We start from the raw sequence: 14,446 nt of genomic DNA, 5'->3' as shown, positions 1-14,446 counted from the left end.
ATTGCGCCCCCCCCCATACCCATCATCTCTACTTTTCCAGAGCCCTAGCCCCTTGCTAGCTTCTCTAAAGAAATAATCAGGTGACACAGACGTAGATTTTCTTCTTTTATTATATCGCAAACAATAATGACATCCAGGTATATTGTTAACAGTTTGCTGTGTGAAGAGTGAGACCATAGTGGCGATAACATCATGAGCTCTCCTGTAGGAGCTTGTTGTGAAGTCTGAAGTCCTCGTGTGTGGTTCACAGGCAGGTTACAGAGGGCCGAGGGAAACGACCCACAGACAGTAAAAAGCTGTCCGTCGGTCCCTTCACACACCAGACCAGAGCAGCACAGGGATTGCTTTGGACCTGTGAATGTCAAAAGGGGATTTTCCCAACACTTGCATACATCATCAGCCATGTTGTAGGTTTGCTTTTAGTCTTTTTCCTTCCGTTTTTCCCCCCTCCCCCAACCGATTATTACAAAATAAACAGAACGCACATCGTCCTGACCTCTGATCATCACCTTCCTCCTTGAAGTAAAATCAAGGAGGGGCATACGTTTTTTTTCTTTACATTTTGTGGTCTGGCATGTCATAGCGTGATCCTGAGGAGACTTTTCAAAAAGGCTGGTTGCAGCATCTGGACCACCAAGGAGGCTGCTTTCTCAAGATAAACCCGATTGTACAGACAAATGTCTCCATTTTTGGCTTCAGCTAGAACATTTAACACGTTGGCATCTCTGTTAGCCAAACTGTACTACAAAAATTTACTCTCTTCATCCAAAGCCTCTGACTCAGATGTTCTGTACAGAGAAAAAACAGCTTATAGGGAGAGAAAAAAAATAAGGGGGCAGAGGGTAATATTTTCAGTAATAGAGAGGGTTTCTCCTTTGGGACATCCTAGTCTGCCACAATCCCATTGCATGTACAGAAGGAGGAGGCTGTCAAACCTCCCTCGAATAGCATCACACACAACAAAACCAGCTGTCCTACAACCAGAGATCAGAGCTGTCCGAACCTGGGATCAGTTTGGGGAAAAAACAATTACTCTCTTTCTTTCTCTGTGATGCCAACAGCGTGGCACCATTATCATTAACGCTGAAGAGGAAGAAGGCAAATAAGCACTCATTCGCCAATTTCTTTTAAGTCAATCATTCACCAAATCATTTAAAACGTCACGTTCCGACAGCTCCGCCTCTGGGCGCAGGCTTACATGCAGCGGTGCTACATCACCAGGTCACATTTAGGCTCACAGTGGCCACTAGCAAGAGCTTGAGCAGCAGATCACCACATCCAGTTACACACAGGAAGAGAGGAAAAACTTGGCAAAGAAGCTAAGATAAGAAGATCGGTTAAAGCAGTGGAATTCTTTATTAGCCAAGAGATGCACCGGAATGACACGGCTAATCGGAAATTATAAGTGTTTTGTTTTTTTGTTTTTAAATTTAATTTAAACGCTTCATCAACATCATTAATGTTGTCTTTGATCACCAGTGAATGAACAAAGCTTCAGTGAAAAAAACAAAACAAAAACACAGGGATGTGCAAGATTAACGAATCACCTTGGCAGCTACAGCTAGACGCAAGATGTTTCATTTATTTTTCATTATGTTTGTGTCCTATGAGGGAAGTGGAATGGTTGTCTCTTCAGCATTTCATCCAAAATCAGAACTTTTGAGGAAACCCACTCAGGAGAGATTTGTCTGTGGAGACCCTCGGGTGTTAGTGTTGTCTTTCTCTGTACCCTTTAAGATGAGTTTTGACACCTCTGCATATATCAATAAAGACGTGGTTTGACAATCAGAATAGTTTCAGGGTTTTTACAAGGATAGCTGCAGATACAAACCCAGTCATTTTGTTGTAAAGCAGGTCTGAAATATGACAAACTGCTCAGTTCAGGAAAGCGTTTCCAGGGTTACTCCCAGAAGGCTTTCAAAGGGTAAAGAGTTAAAGTATAAACCGTCCAGACGAGACGACCTCCATAGTTATCCGGCATTTCCTCACTAATCCTCATTCCCGGCTAGGGTTATCAGTTTACGGCGACAGTAAAAAAATTGCCAGGCTTCTTAATTCATAACAAGCTAAATTTACATTTATTTTCACAGAAAACTGGCTTCTTTGTATTATTTCAGTACTCAAAACCAATTTCTTTATACACAAGGTATAACTCAAAAATTACAGATCCTTGCACATGCCAGATATGAAACCCGGGGGGCGCTCAATTTGACTCCTTGTCGTGTATTAGCCAGTTCACTGTGTTATTTTTTTTAAGCCTTCAGAGGGCAAAGCGGGATAACTGAGCATCTTCAGACTTTCCTTTGGTGCTCCAAACCCCCCCGCCACAGCCAACCAGGTCAGGAGGCGAGAGACGTGGCTACGAGATCCGGCCGGGTCTGACTGAGGAGGTGAAGGGAAAACGTCTCCTAAAAAGGGAGGCACGCCCGAGATCTTTACTCAGATTAAACGGGTGTAATCCCCAAAGTCTGCTCGGCGACCAGGGCGCTCACTGACGGCGAAACTCGCTCGCTACATCAGGCTTCTTGTTTTAAAAAAAAAACAAAAAACAAAAGAAGAAAAAACAAGCTTAGTGTAGGTACTCGCAAAGCCACGCATTTTAAAAATGGGATAATTTATCTAAAGCCCAGCAGCAATTCATGTGCCGCCGTGACAATGAGTACAAAGCCGTTTTCAAGCCCCCGAGGTCCAAGGACACAGTTTGAAACATTCGTATATACAGCCATTAAAATATTACCTAGATCCACATGAAGAGAAATGGTATGCACACTTGAGAAGTGATGTTATAAAGCTACAGATTATTTCAATAACAAAGCCCCACATATACGTTTCTCCTGCCTCGTCTCTTAAACGTTTCACCGAGCTAGGCACCGACAGACTACGACAGTGAAGGAGAGAAATAACAGAGAGAGAGAGGGGGAAAAAAGAAAAATCCTAAATAAAAAAATAGACAAAAATAAATCTTACACATAAAGACACTGTCATTTCTTAAATTATCGGTTTTTAGTGCCCTACGTTTCACACCCAGTCAAAAACATCCGCCTTCGGTTGGTCGGTGGAGGCTCCGCGAGCCCCGTTGTTAAACCTATGGTACTTCTAGACAACGTCATGTAAATTTACAGTATACAATTTTGGATTACCATGCAAGAATACTTTTGTGTAACATTTAATAGCTCGATCTACATCCAGGAATAATTTACACAGAAGGACAAAAAAAATAAAATAAAAATTACTGGACCAGAGAGCGCGCAATGGGTAAATAACCATGGCGGTAAGTGCGACAGAAGGGGACCGAGATGTGCGGGGGTGGAGGGGAAGGAGGGAGGAGATGGTTCGGGTTTAAGGTGAGGGAGGGAGGTGAAAGGGTAAGTGGGATGGCAGGAGGAGCGCCTGGGTGGTCGGGTTGTGGTCCAATCCTCTCAAGGTCCAAATCAGCGACACTCCCAAACTTTTACCGTTTGATCTACGCTCCCGGTGACCACATAAGGAGCGGCCTTGTGGAAATCTGTGGAGCAAAAGAGAAAAAACACAAAGCAGAGTTACCATCAAATTGACTACAGTGACACTGACAACATTTTTGCCCCTGTGGGCCAGCAGGCCAGTATATATCCAACACCTGTTATGTGTTTATTTCACGTCCTTTGGCTCGGATCAAGCATGTGTTTTCAATGTTTGTGGACAAGAATGGAGCTGTAAGGCTCTGAGGAACAAGCAAAGCTTTGGGGCATTTCACTTATTGTTGGTTTTGGCATTGCTTTTTTTCCCCCTTCTTTTAAACGATGTAGACCTGACATGAATCTGACGATATTTCAGGGGCGTGGCTGGTTAGCAGCCCGCAAAATCTCATTTGTTCTGGGAACATTTATTAATGTTCCCGTCACTGAATAGAAAGTGAGTCATCACTGAAAATAAAGGAAGAGCTCGTGGTGTTGTATGACAGACCTCTACAGAAAAAGGGGGGAAAATGAAGTTTCTTTTTCTCTGCCGATTTCAAACAAAAGGTGCTTCTGTTGCTTTTTTCAGACTGCACCAGAACTCATCACATCAATAGCTCACAGCGATCCTCTCCAGTTGAAGCAGGATTTAAGAGGACTGGGTTTCAAACGGCTTGCCAAGGAAAAGTTGGCTCAAGAGCTCCTCAGGAGAGTTAACCAAGCCTTGATCTGCTGAAAAGCTGCAGATACTGGGGAGCGCGAGGAGAGGGGGGAATAAAAAATAAATAAATAATCCTGCAGCGATTGTCTACGTTTTAAACCCCAGCTGCGAGCGAGCCTGGTAAAGAAGCTCGGCTTCTTCACCGCAACTGTAAAGCAAATACCCTGGAACATGTATTCACACCCCGCGAGGGAGAACTTCGGGAGACAACGTCAACAAACAATACCAAGGCACAAGCCTTTTTTTTTTTTTTGGGGGGGGGGGGGGGGGGGGGGGGGGGGGGCGCGCTTACCCAGAGAGGTAACAAAGTGTTCGTGGGCACTCAGGGTTTTCATGCATCGCTTGTTCTTGTAGTCCCAGATCCTTAAGGTCTTGTCATCTGCACAGGTCACAATGAACTTGCCTCCGGGGTGGAAGAGGATCCCACGCACCCAGTTGTCATGGCCAACCTGCATGAGATACAGCAACACACATCTCATCTGATTCCTGAAGAAATATATCTTCACTTAAAGCATTTTCCCCCAAAAATATGGATGTGGCACACACAAAAACTTCAAAAATGTTCCTCACCAGCGTCATAAGGCACATGCCAGTGCTGACATCCCACATCTTGATGGTTTTGTCTCTGGAGCCGGAGAGCAGGAAGGGGCCGGGCTTCCCACTCTTCTTGGACTGGTCGGGCAGAAGGGGAGGGGATTGAAATATTAGCTGTGTGTATAATTCATTATTTGTACTTTATGCGGAGTACCATACTGTACCCACTGTACCAGAACACAGAGAGCAGCCTAAATTAAACACCTCTGAGCGTTTGTGTTATACGTTGCTGGCAACTAGTCTGAGAGCACATGTGCAAACATCTGTATAACAAAAGCTGTCTCTCAGGCCGCATATTCACCCAATTCCAACAACTACATTGGCTTATTTAAAAAAAAACAAAACAAACAAAAAAGCAACTATTTAAAGAGTACTAAAAGTCAGCTTTTGTGAACACAGGTTAGATTGGGATGACTGCTGCGAGGGAGCATGTGTGTTTAGATTTGCGAGGCTACAATCAGACACACTGAAGATCATGAGGCAGGAGGATGGGCTGATTCTGTGTGTGTGACTGGCAGCACATGGCTGTATAGCGATGGCCGCCTTGTGGCTCAATCTCCTCGCCATCATCAGTCAAAGTCTTATTTGGTTTGGATATGTTTGAAGCTACAAATATTTTTCACTAGTGATGGTTACTTATCACACATAAACTGATCTCACAGTTTGTATACAATCCTGTTAACGATTAGGTTCACGTTATGATTCAACAGCTTTTAGATCCACCCGGAGCAGAAATAACTTGAAGTAATCGTTTTCTGTTTGACTTTATCAGTCTCACAAATTGCCATGGAGGAAATCTGGTCTTCTCTTCTTTACAATGTTGCTTCAGTTCATTGAGGTTTGCTCATCGGTTTATGCGCAGCACTTCAATCCGGTCTGGACTTTAATCATTGCAACGCCTTGATTATTTTCTTTTGCAACCATCCAACCTTGGGCCCTTTGTCCTGTTGCATGACCTGGTTTTAGCCAAGCCTTTATCTGTCATTCAGATTGCTTCACATCTGACTCTGGTATACTTTGGTATACAGAGGTTGTCTGTATAACAAGTAGCTGCAAAACAACCTCAAATCACCACCCCTCCACCACCGTGCTTCACAGTTGGTGTCGGGTATTTGTTCTGATATGCTGTGTTTCATTGATAAGGTGTAGATAATAGTAAATCAAGCGCTGACAGTTCAGCACCTGGCTGTTTACCCTCTTAATTCTAATGGAAACAGTAAGGCAGTACTGAGTTTTTCCTTTTTCTTTTTCTTTTACATACAGTTGTACCAAACTAATGCCTCCAAATATAATACGATCTGACCTCGGGTTTAAAATCAGGAAAAGAGGGAAAAAACATATTGAACTGCAAATTCAGGTAATATAAACCCTACGGTGTGTTCACACCAAACAAGAAGTGATATTGTCTCACAGAATCTATGCAAAGAGGTGAACTGAGGCAAATTTGCATTAGTGAGAGTTAAAAAATACTTAAAATTCAAGAAAAAATTCACACTGGGCTTCAGACTCTCGACTACGACTGTCGACTCTGCTGGCATGACCAACGATCAGAAATGGAGGAAAAGCTTACGGCTGCTTTTTGTGGCCGGATACAGGTGTTAGAGTCAACTTCCATTTTATGTAAAGATAGGATGAACAAAAAAATAAATAAAGGAAAGCAATCCATGATGAGATATCACTGTGTCTTGATTCCAGCCACCTCCCACAAATGTTTACTTCTCTCACTGGCTGCTAGAAGGAAAGATTTCTGGGTTCTCAAACAGTGACTGTACTCATACAAGGCGAAACTGCACATTTGATGAGAACAAACCAACACATACACCAAAACCTGTGTGGACCTTGAGGAGTTTGGGAGAAATGAGATGTATCCAAGCAGATCTTTTACCTCCGAGCCTGTGGCGTCAAGGATGGTGGAGTAGGCACTCTCCGGTGCCCAGGAGATGCACTCCACCACATGTTCGTGCTCCCGCAGCTCAGCCTTGCATTCTTTGGAGGCCACCACCCACACGCGGACTGTTTGGTCGTTGGAGCAGCTGGCGATCAGCGTGCCATCCTGGTTGGGTCGTACCATACGGACCCACTCCCTGTGGCCTGTGAAGGTCTTCACGCAGTAGCTGATGAACAAAAAAACATGAGAGCAGTTAGAAAGCTATCAGCGTGGCTGCAAATAGTTAAAACCCAACATCAAGCTTAAGTAAAAATAAATAACACACAATGGTTTAAAGAACAGCTTAAAGGTGTCTTTTGCATACCCAGTTGCCACCTCCCACATTTTTATGGTTTTATCCCTGGAGGCAGAAATAATGTGATCTCCGTTGGGCATGATGGCTACAGACGAAACATTGTGGTCGTGTCCTGGAACACAGAAAAACAAACACAAAAACAAAGATTCAGCGAGACCCAGAACCTCTGAAAACAGACCCAACAGCACAAGCCCACATAACATCTAAGTCTGCTGTGAAATGTAATTTAATGATTTCAGACTGCAACACATGATCCTTTTAGTCTTTCTGCTTGCAATCTGACCACCAGAATGAAAATTTAGAAACATAAATGTATTTATTTATTTAAAAACACATGCTTAGCACCAAAAAAAGCCCAAACACTGTTATAATTCACCAAAAAAAAGGGAAGAAGCTGACAAGCAAGAAAGCCAACATGCTGGAGCTTTAGCACTCATTTTTGTTAGACAGAGAATAAGAGACGCGTAATTACCTAAAGGCTGGGCCATATTTAAGCTGCTAAATAGATGAAGACAACAGTAAGCATACTCTAAAAGGCCTGTGTGTGTGTGTGTGTGTGTGTGTGTGTGTGTGTGTGTGTGTGTATACTTGCACATGCCACCAGGCTACAATAATGGGTGGCAGCTACACAGAAAAGTGCTATCTAGCGCTGAAGAGGGTAATTAAGCTTCTGTCCAAATCGGCACTAATCTACTTCACCAGTTGGCCTCTCTCTCCCCCTCTCTTTGTGCTTGTGCGTGTGTGTGTGTGCGTGTGTGCGTTTCCACCAAGATATTTAAAATAGGAGGAGTGGATTAAAAAGGAGGAAAGGTTGAGTGAATTAAAAGAGGACAGAGATGGTAGTAAAAAAGAAGGAGGTGGGAAAATGGTGGCTAACAGAAGTAAACAGCAGGCTCAGATTAATAAAGCCATTTCCGTTGATGAGTTCTGCGCAGCAAACCCAGCTCGTCTGTTTATATATGCGTGCTAGCAGCTCACTCTCATTTAAACCAAAAAGAAGACCGGCAACCGGTGAAATCTGTTGCTCACTTGCACAAAAACGCAGGATTTGCAACTCCAGCATAAATTTAAGAATGCTTGAGTGGGTTTAGTCTGCTCACCAGGAAGGGCTTACACCCCCATCAAAAATAAATATTCTTTTATGTCTACTTCACAGACAGCCATCAGTGGCCACTTCAGATTCAAGGTTTGAAGATGAAAAGCATTGGTAAGGTGGTCCATTAACGAGCAGGGCCAGAGGACACATTTAAAATGATTTTTTAAGTTAAGAAGAGCTGAATCCAGAGCTAGATGTACTCCCCGGCTTGGGTTGGTGCCAGTTGATGCACATCAAATGTGATAACAAGCAGCATGTGTAGCACCTGAGCACTGGAACCACACGGTGCGGAAACCATAACAAAGGGGATATAAAACGGCAGCAGCTGTGATTAAGATCCACTAGAGAAAAGAAACCGACAGCTTCATCTTCTTACCATGCATGGTCCTGATGCACTCAAAGCCTTGGAAGTCCCACAGCTTGATGGTCATGTCTGCGGAGCAGGACGCGAGCAGTTTGCCTGTGTGGTCAAAGGAGATGTCCTGCACTGAATCTGTGTGGCCCTTCAGCGTGCGTTCAAAGTCTCCTGTTTCATAGTCCCACACCTGATGGACAAAGCAAATCCCTTTGTCAACATTAAGTTTGTATATCGCTGATACACTTCATTTCATCACACACCCAAACGTTGCATCATCTGTAGCTCTGTGTTGTTGAAATTACAGTTACAACAATAAGACGCACTGATGGCAGAAGTCAAAGGAAGCACATACTGAATGCATTTTAGAGCTTGTGGCACCTTAGAGCTGCTCATCAGGGTCACAGCTTGGCCAGAAAAAAGCTAACACATTACTGTGCCGAGTGTGAGTGCTGCAGACGGAGCACAGTATAGAAAAGTCTAATTTTCTAGCCTGAAAGCTGCTGCGTCTCTAGCTTTAAAGCAGACAGACGGTTTGTCACGGAGGGATAAACCCTTCTTGGTTCCTCTCCTGGGGTGGGGGAATTTTGGGGCAGACGGTGATGGGAGACCCATCCCATCACCTCCCCCATCCTCGTAGTTTCCTTTGCCCTCTTCCCACGAGGAAGCTACAGATGGCTGGGGGAGGTTGTCCTGGATGAATTCAGTGGTTCTCTCTCCCTCTTTTGTTGGATGTACACATTTCACACTCACACATATAACAGTACTCAGGAGCAGAGGCTAAAGCACAGCTATCCATTAACCTGTAACTCTACACTGAAAGACTGATGATTCAGACTGGCACTGATTAATAGCCTCCATTCTTTCAGTGAAGATTTTTTTTTAAATATCAAAGGCCGCTAATAATGTGAAGACTCTGTCCATGTGCTATTTGTGAGGAAAGCAATGAGAAAGCTCACACTTCAGTTGTTTAAATTACCCTGACCTCCTGGTGGCGTACCTGAGCACACACAGAAGCATGATTTGCTGTACTCGCATGAAAGGGTATTATAGTTGCAAATCAAGAGAGATTTCTTACGAGCACAGCAGAAAAGGTGTCAGAGAAAGTTCTGAGACGTTCCTCAGAGTGCCGTTTTTTTTTTTGTTTGTTTGTTTTTTTAAACCACCGTGATCATATTCAGGTGTAAAAACCCTTTTTAAAATTTTGAGTAGATTTACTAGTTTTACAGCCCTCAGTTAACTCCTATTTTCATGTATTTTTTTCCCAAACCCATAATATTTTCATGTTATGGGTTTGGTTTCTTTGGTTTTTTAATTTAATTTTTTTTTATTTTTGCCATGCAGAGATGTTACTTAAAATAAAGGGGAAACAGGATTTGAAACAGAAAAAAAAAAACAGCTTACATCCCATGAAAAGATACAAGTACAAGGGGTTTCTAACAATGTACAACCCAAGTTGAGCCTACCAATAACATTTCCTGAGGTGGTCTTATGATCTGTCACAACGGCTGCAGATATTGGATTATAAAAGTACCTACACAGTGAAAAGTCACCTCCGGTCAGAACTTCCCTGCATATAAAACATTTTGAGGCCCACCAAAGAAGTTTTTGCCTTTCACCAAACATGTGATGGAATTATTTAACCTTTTTTTCCCCTTTATTCCCCTCCGGTATAATGGAATTAAATTTAATCAAGTATAAAACACAAAAGACGTGAGAGGTAAGGAAAAACAGCTCTAAAGGGCTTAATGTGTGTGTGCAGTCTGACCTCCAAAAGCCCTCCCACCATTTACTGGCCTATAGCCAGCTTTTGTTATTGTACCATTAGCTTGGTAGTTTATTGTACAAAGTTTCAACTTGCCAGTAACATCAAGCAAAGTTACTGTTAATAACTTCAATAAATGCCATTAGAAAACATTTTAAAAACAGTCTCATTAAGAAACACTGATTAACTTAATTGCATTTATTCAAGCTTTGAATACATTTTTACCTACTATACATTTTGTCATTATGATCCATTTTATTTTACTGAGTGTTCAGTGCTGCTTTGGGGATTAATAAACTAAAATATCATTAAAAAAAACTACAAAAGCAGAAAGATATTGAGCAGTCAGCACAAATGAAAATGAAGCTGCTTACTCCAACGATGAGCAGGCCAGTCAGCATTTTAAACATCAGTCAGTACCAGCTCTGTTTGCCCATTGAGCTGTTATAGTACAGTACAGAGCTGGAGAGGTATTTGCTGGTGCATGAAGATTACAAATCACACAAGGTAACATATGCATTTCAAATCAAGGCTGCATGTTAAAATACTACGAGGTTAGGAATGCCTGTTTTTATCAAAATGATGGTGAGTACATCAAGAGTAAAATTCTGATGAAGCTGGTTTCCTCTATAAATGAAAAGGTTTCTGAATCAGTTGCTATAGAGGAAGTTAACTTCTTCGAATAGCAGCAAACAGAAATGTGACTACAGTTAATGACCACAAAAAGGTTTACTGCTTTCTTTGTGGAGATTAAACAAATAAGACAAGGTGTTAATTAGTGAGCTTTTGAGGTGCTGTGAGGCAGATTAATCTCAGGAGAGAGCGCTACCCCACACTCCACCCCACCTCACCCCGGGTCCTCATGCGAAACCAAGCTAACATCTACTGCCTCCCACATGTTAACAGACGGCCTGATTATGAGGTCAGGCAGCTGACAAGATTCTCAGTCTGGCCTTTTCTGAGTCAAGGGGTCCGTTCCTTGTTTAAAAAAAAATTAAACACAACGGGTTTAGGAGATGAAAAGTAGGACAAATGGGGGATTCAAAGCAGGGTGCAGAGAGTGGAGGTGACAGGGAAAAGATTTGCCTGAAATCGGGGCTCAGTTGTAAGATTTGGGCCTGGGGCCTCCCTGCTCCTGAGGGAAGGACAGCTGATGGCATGGAGTCATGGTGGGGCAGCTAATGGTTTAAGTGGAAGATGAATGCGCCAGGATGCTGAGGAGGGGGTGCAGTGGGGGGAGCGAGTTGGAGGGCGGGGCTGGAAAAGGAAGAAGATGCCAAAACGGAGTGAGAGAGAATTCCCTGCTGCGTGGGTGTAGCCAAGGAGGAGATGTACAAATGTCTGTTATTGTCTCATGAATAAAATATACAGATAACAAACAGCTCAGCGGAGTATTGGCATTGTTCAGTGAAGCAGTGGAGAAACGCAGCTGCAAAAATAGCCCAGAGACAGAACACAGAGTTTATATAAAGGAATCCACGAATAAATACAAGACACAGAGACAGATACTCGTATAATCCAGAGTACATCTAGCAAGGAGAGTCAGAGCAGTAAAGGGAAAGCTAAGGGAAGCATCATCCAAAGAAGAGAACAAAAGGTGTTTGAGTTAAAAATGCCACCAAGCGGGCTTTAAATTAAAAGACAAAAAAAAGAGATCATTTTTAAATCTCTAATCAGGAGGAGGTTACTGCTGTAATACTCTAAAGTCAGGGTAGATTATACCACCAAGTCCAAGAATGCAGATTCTGTTCATGTGCATGTATTTTGATCACTGGGTCAAATTACTTCTTCAGTCTCCATAAAAGTTTTTTTTTTTAATGTTTTGACAATGACAGCATATTCAAAATACCAAAAATTTAAAAAGGCCACTCAATATATGAATGCCTCTTTTCACTGCCTACAATGCAAACATATCTTGTAAAAGGAAAATGCCATGTTTAAAAAAATAATTTGTTTTTGGACACCAAAACCGTTGAAACGAAAGAATTGAACCCATCCTTTTCTCTTTAAAGACAGCTTACATTAAGCACAAAGTGAAAGGGCAAAACTGGACCGATAAAACAAGGTTATAAAGCAATTTTTAAACACTGATTTATGCTGCATACATCTTTACCTCTGATATGAGAAAGCTCAAAATCAGACACACAAACCACTCATGGAGTCATTTTTTGGGGCCATGATATACACGCAATATTGTATTTGAACATTTCTCACAAGCGTAAATGCCTGTTTTAGTCCAAACATCATGAATTAAAACATTAGCATACTCAAATATTACCCATGCAGAGCGACAGCTGTGCCATCTGTGCATGCTGGGAAAAGAAGGCATCAAACACTGAATAACTGGATTTGTAGAAATTCTTCTAAAAGATGTGACAAAATGCACATTTTCTCAACAAAGCGCACATCCACTGCTGGGATACCCATACCAGTCTACTTAACACAACTGTCTTTATTACTCTCCTTTAAAACTAAATAATTAACCGAGCTTAAAAATCCAGCTCCACAAACACAGTTTGAGACCATTTCTTAAACTTTGATTAGTACGATGCTTGAATTTAGAGACAAAATACTGAAGTCTTATACTGTCTTATACTGAAAACAAAACTGTCAGTGTTTTTATCCCTGGAAAGCTGAAATGTTCTGAACTCATCATAAGACTCACTGGGGCCACCATCAGCAGCTATGCTGAGCAGAACAACAAACATCAGTAGATCAGGGCTATCGGATCATGTGCAAAGGGAGAGCACAGTCCTGCAGGGCTCCATTTAAAGCTTCAAAAGTTATTTGGACTGTTATGTGCAACCTGAGCCCCGAGACAAATTTGTCAGTGAAATCACCTAGTGCAGATTTTATTTGGAAACTCTTGGCTCTTCGACTTGAAACCAGCAGGACTGACCTTTATTGTTGCGTCCTCAGAGGCTGACACCATGACGCTGAAGACAGGGTGGAAAATTACACGGGTGACCGGACTGCGGTGGCCACTCAGCGCATACTTTTCTGGTGGGCGTGGGATCCACTCTTTGGGGTCACGCTTCTGAGTAACGGGCCCACCAAGAGTGAGCTCATCTTTAGCTTCGTTTAGTTTGGATTCAAGCTCCATCACCTAGCCAGAGAGCACAGGGACAAAAGCTGGTGAAGCATATTGAAATGTGCATTTAGGAGATACGGGAGAAGGAACATGGATTCACGAGACTATTGTTTGTGTTTAAGTTAGTATTTTACATCAACAGTGGTGTCATTGCTTTCTTTGACAGACTTCATTTCAGTGTTAACAACTGCTTCAGCACCAATATCACGAACCTTTCACAAGACTACAATCCCCACAAGCTTTCTTTGAGGAGGGAAAAAAAAGCTCAAACCTTCTTTTGTAATCTGATGACTGAGGTCCATTTTTTTTCCAAAAGGCCGGCGTACTTCTTATCCAGTTCTTCATTCTGGGGAGAAAAGTGTGAGGGGGGTATCAGAAAAACTGGCAAAGAAAGTCAAAGTCGTGGGCTTAGCATAATCGGTGAGGAGCATGTTGTGTGTGTGGGTGTCAAGGGTGGATAGGGGCATAGTGAGATCTGGCTATAGTTAGAAAAAAAACACAAAACAAAACAAACAACAACAAAAAAACCCCCCAAAAAGGTGTGTGTGTGTGTGTGGGGGGGGGGATTATTTACACACCCTTCACAGGCCAACACCAACTGCAGGACACTGCCAACCTACTGTATGACAAACACACACGCGCACACACACCCCAAATCCTAATCCTCCTCACACAAGCTAATCTCCTGCAGACAAGAAAGGCTTACAGCCTCACAGCCACACACCCGGTCCTGGAAGCAGTGGTAGAAGTTAACTTGTGGCAGACTGAAGCCTGATTTCACCTGCAGGCTTATTCCTCGAGTTGGACTCTACCTTTTACGTAACTGGCTTCATGGCACAAACAGGCAACGGAGGAAACAAAACACTGCAGTGTCGTGCTTTCTGTGTCGCTACATATGCACCAAAAGTTAAATACCATATATATAGAGATTGACAGTCTCACAGAGCATGTCTTTAATAATCATTTGATTCCTTATTAGAAAGGCCAGCAGTGGTATGACTGAAATAGGAGGCTTGCGGCAGAGATGAGGTGCAGACCAACCAGGGATTTATTCACCACACACAACAAAATAAATGATGTTGGCCCAGTGGTGGCACGTGGTTCCAGCAGCACTCTTTGATGCTAATTACCAGCTTTTTATAGACTG

The 14,446-nt window shown here is 42.7% G+C and overlaps 1 protein-coding gene across 3 annotated transcripts in view; it reads right to left on the bottom strand.

Annotated features, from left to right (window-relative positions):
- Nucleotides 1-92: 92 nt before the first annotated feature.
- The window catches only part of LOC102799993 (lissencephaly-1 homolog), a 38,589-nt gene continuing 24,235 nt past the window's right edge, over nucleotides 93-14,446 (bottom strand). For all 3 annotated transcript variants that reach the window (XM_006795487.3, XM_006795488.3, XM_006795489.3), the window contains exons 4-11: nucleotides 13,571-13,645; nucleotides 13,108-13,314; nucleotides 8,465-8,633; nucleotides 7,002-7,104; nucleotides 6,635-6,863; nucleotides 4,726-4,827; nucleotides 4,448-4,604; nucleotides 93-3,505 (exon numbers count right to left, since the gene is read on the bottom strand). In XM_006795487.3, coding sequence (XP_006795550.1) covers nucleotides 3,432-3,505; nucleotides 4,448-4,604; nucleotides 4,726-4,827; nucleotides 6,635-6,863; nucleotides 7,002-7,104; nucleotides 8,465-8,633; nucleotides 13,108-13,314; nucleotides 13,571-13,645 — 1,116 coding nt within the window. In that variant the 3' untranslated portion in view covers nucleotides 93-3,431. The remainder of the gene's footprint in view (nucleotides 3,506-4,447; nucleotides 4,605-4,725; nucleotides 4,828-6,634; nucleotides 6,864-7,001; nucleotides 7,105-8,464; nucleotides 8,634-13,107; nucleotides 13,315-13,570; nucleotides 13,646-14,446) is intronic.

This window comes from Neolamprologus brichardi, chromosome 14 (assembly GCF_056152115.1).
Source record: "Neolamprologus brichardi isolate AB-2024 chromosome 14, ASM5615211v1, whole genome shotgun sequence".
Lineage (NCBI taxonomy): Eukaryota > Metazoa > Chordata > Actinopteri > Cichliformes > Cichlidae > Neolamprologus > Neolamprologus brichardi.
This window is presented reverse-complemented; position numbering and strand designations above follow the sequence as displayed.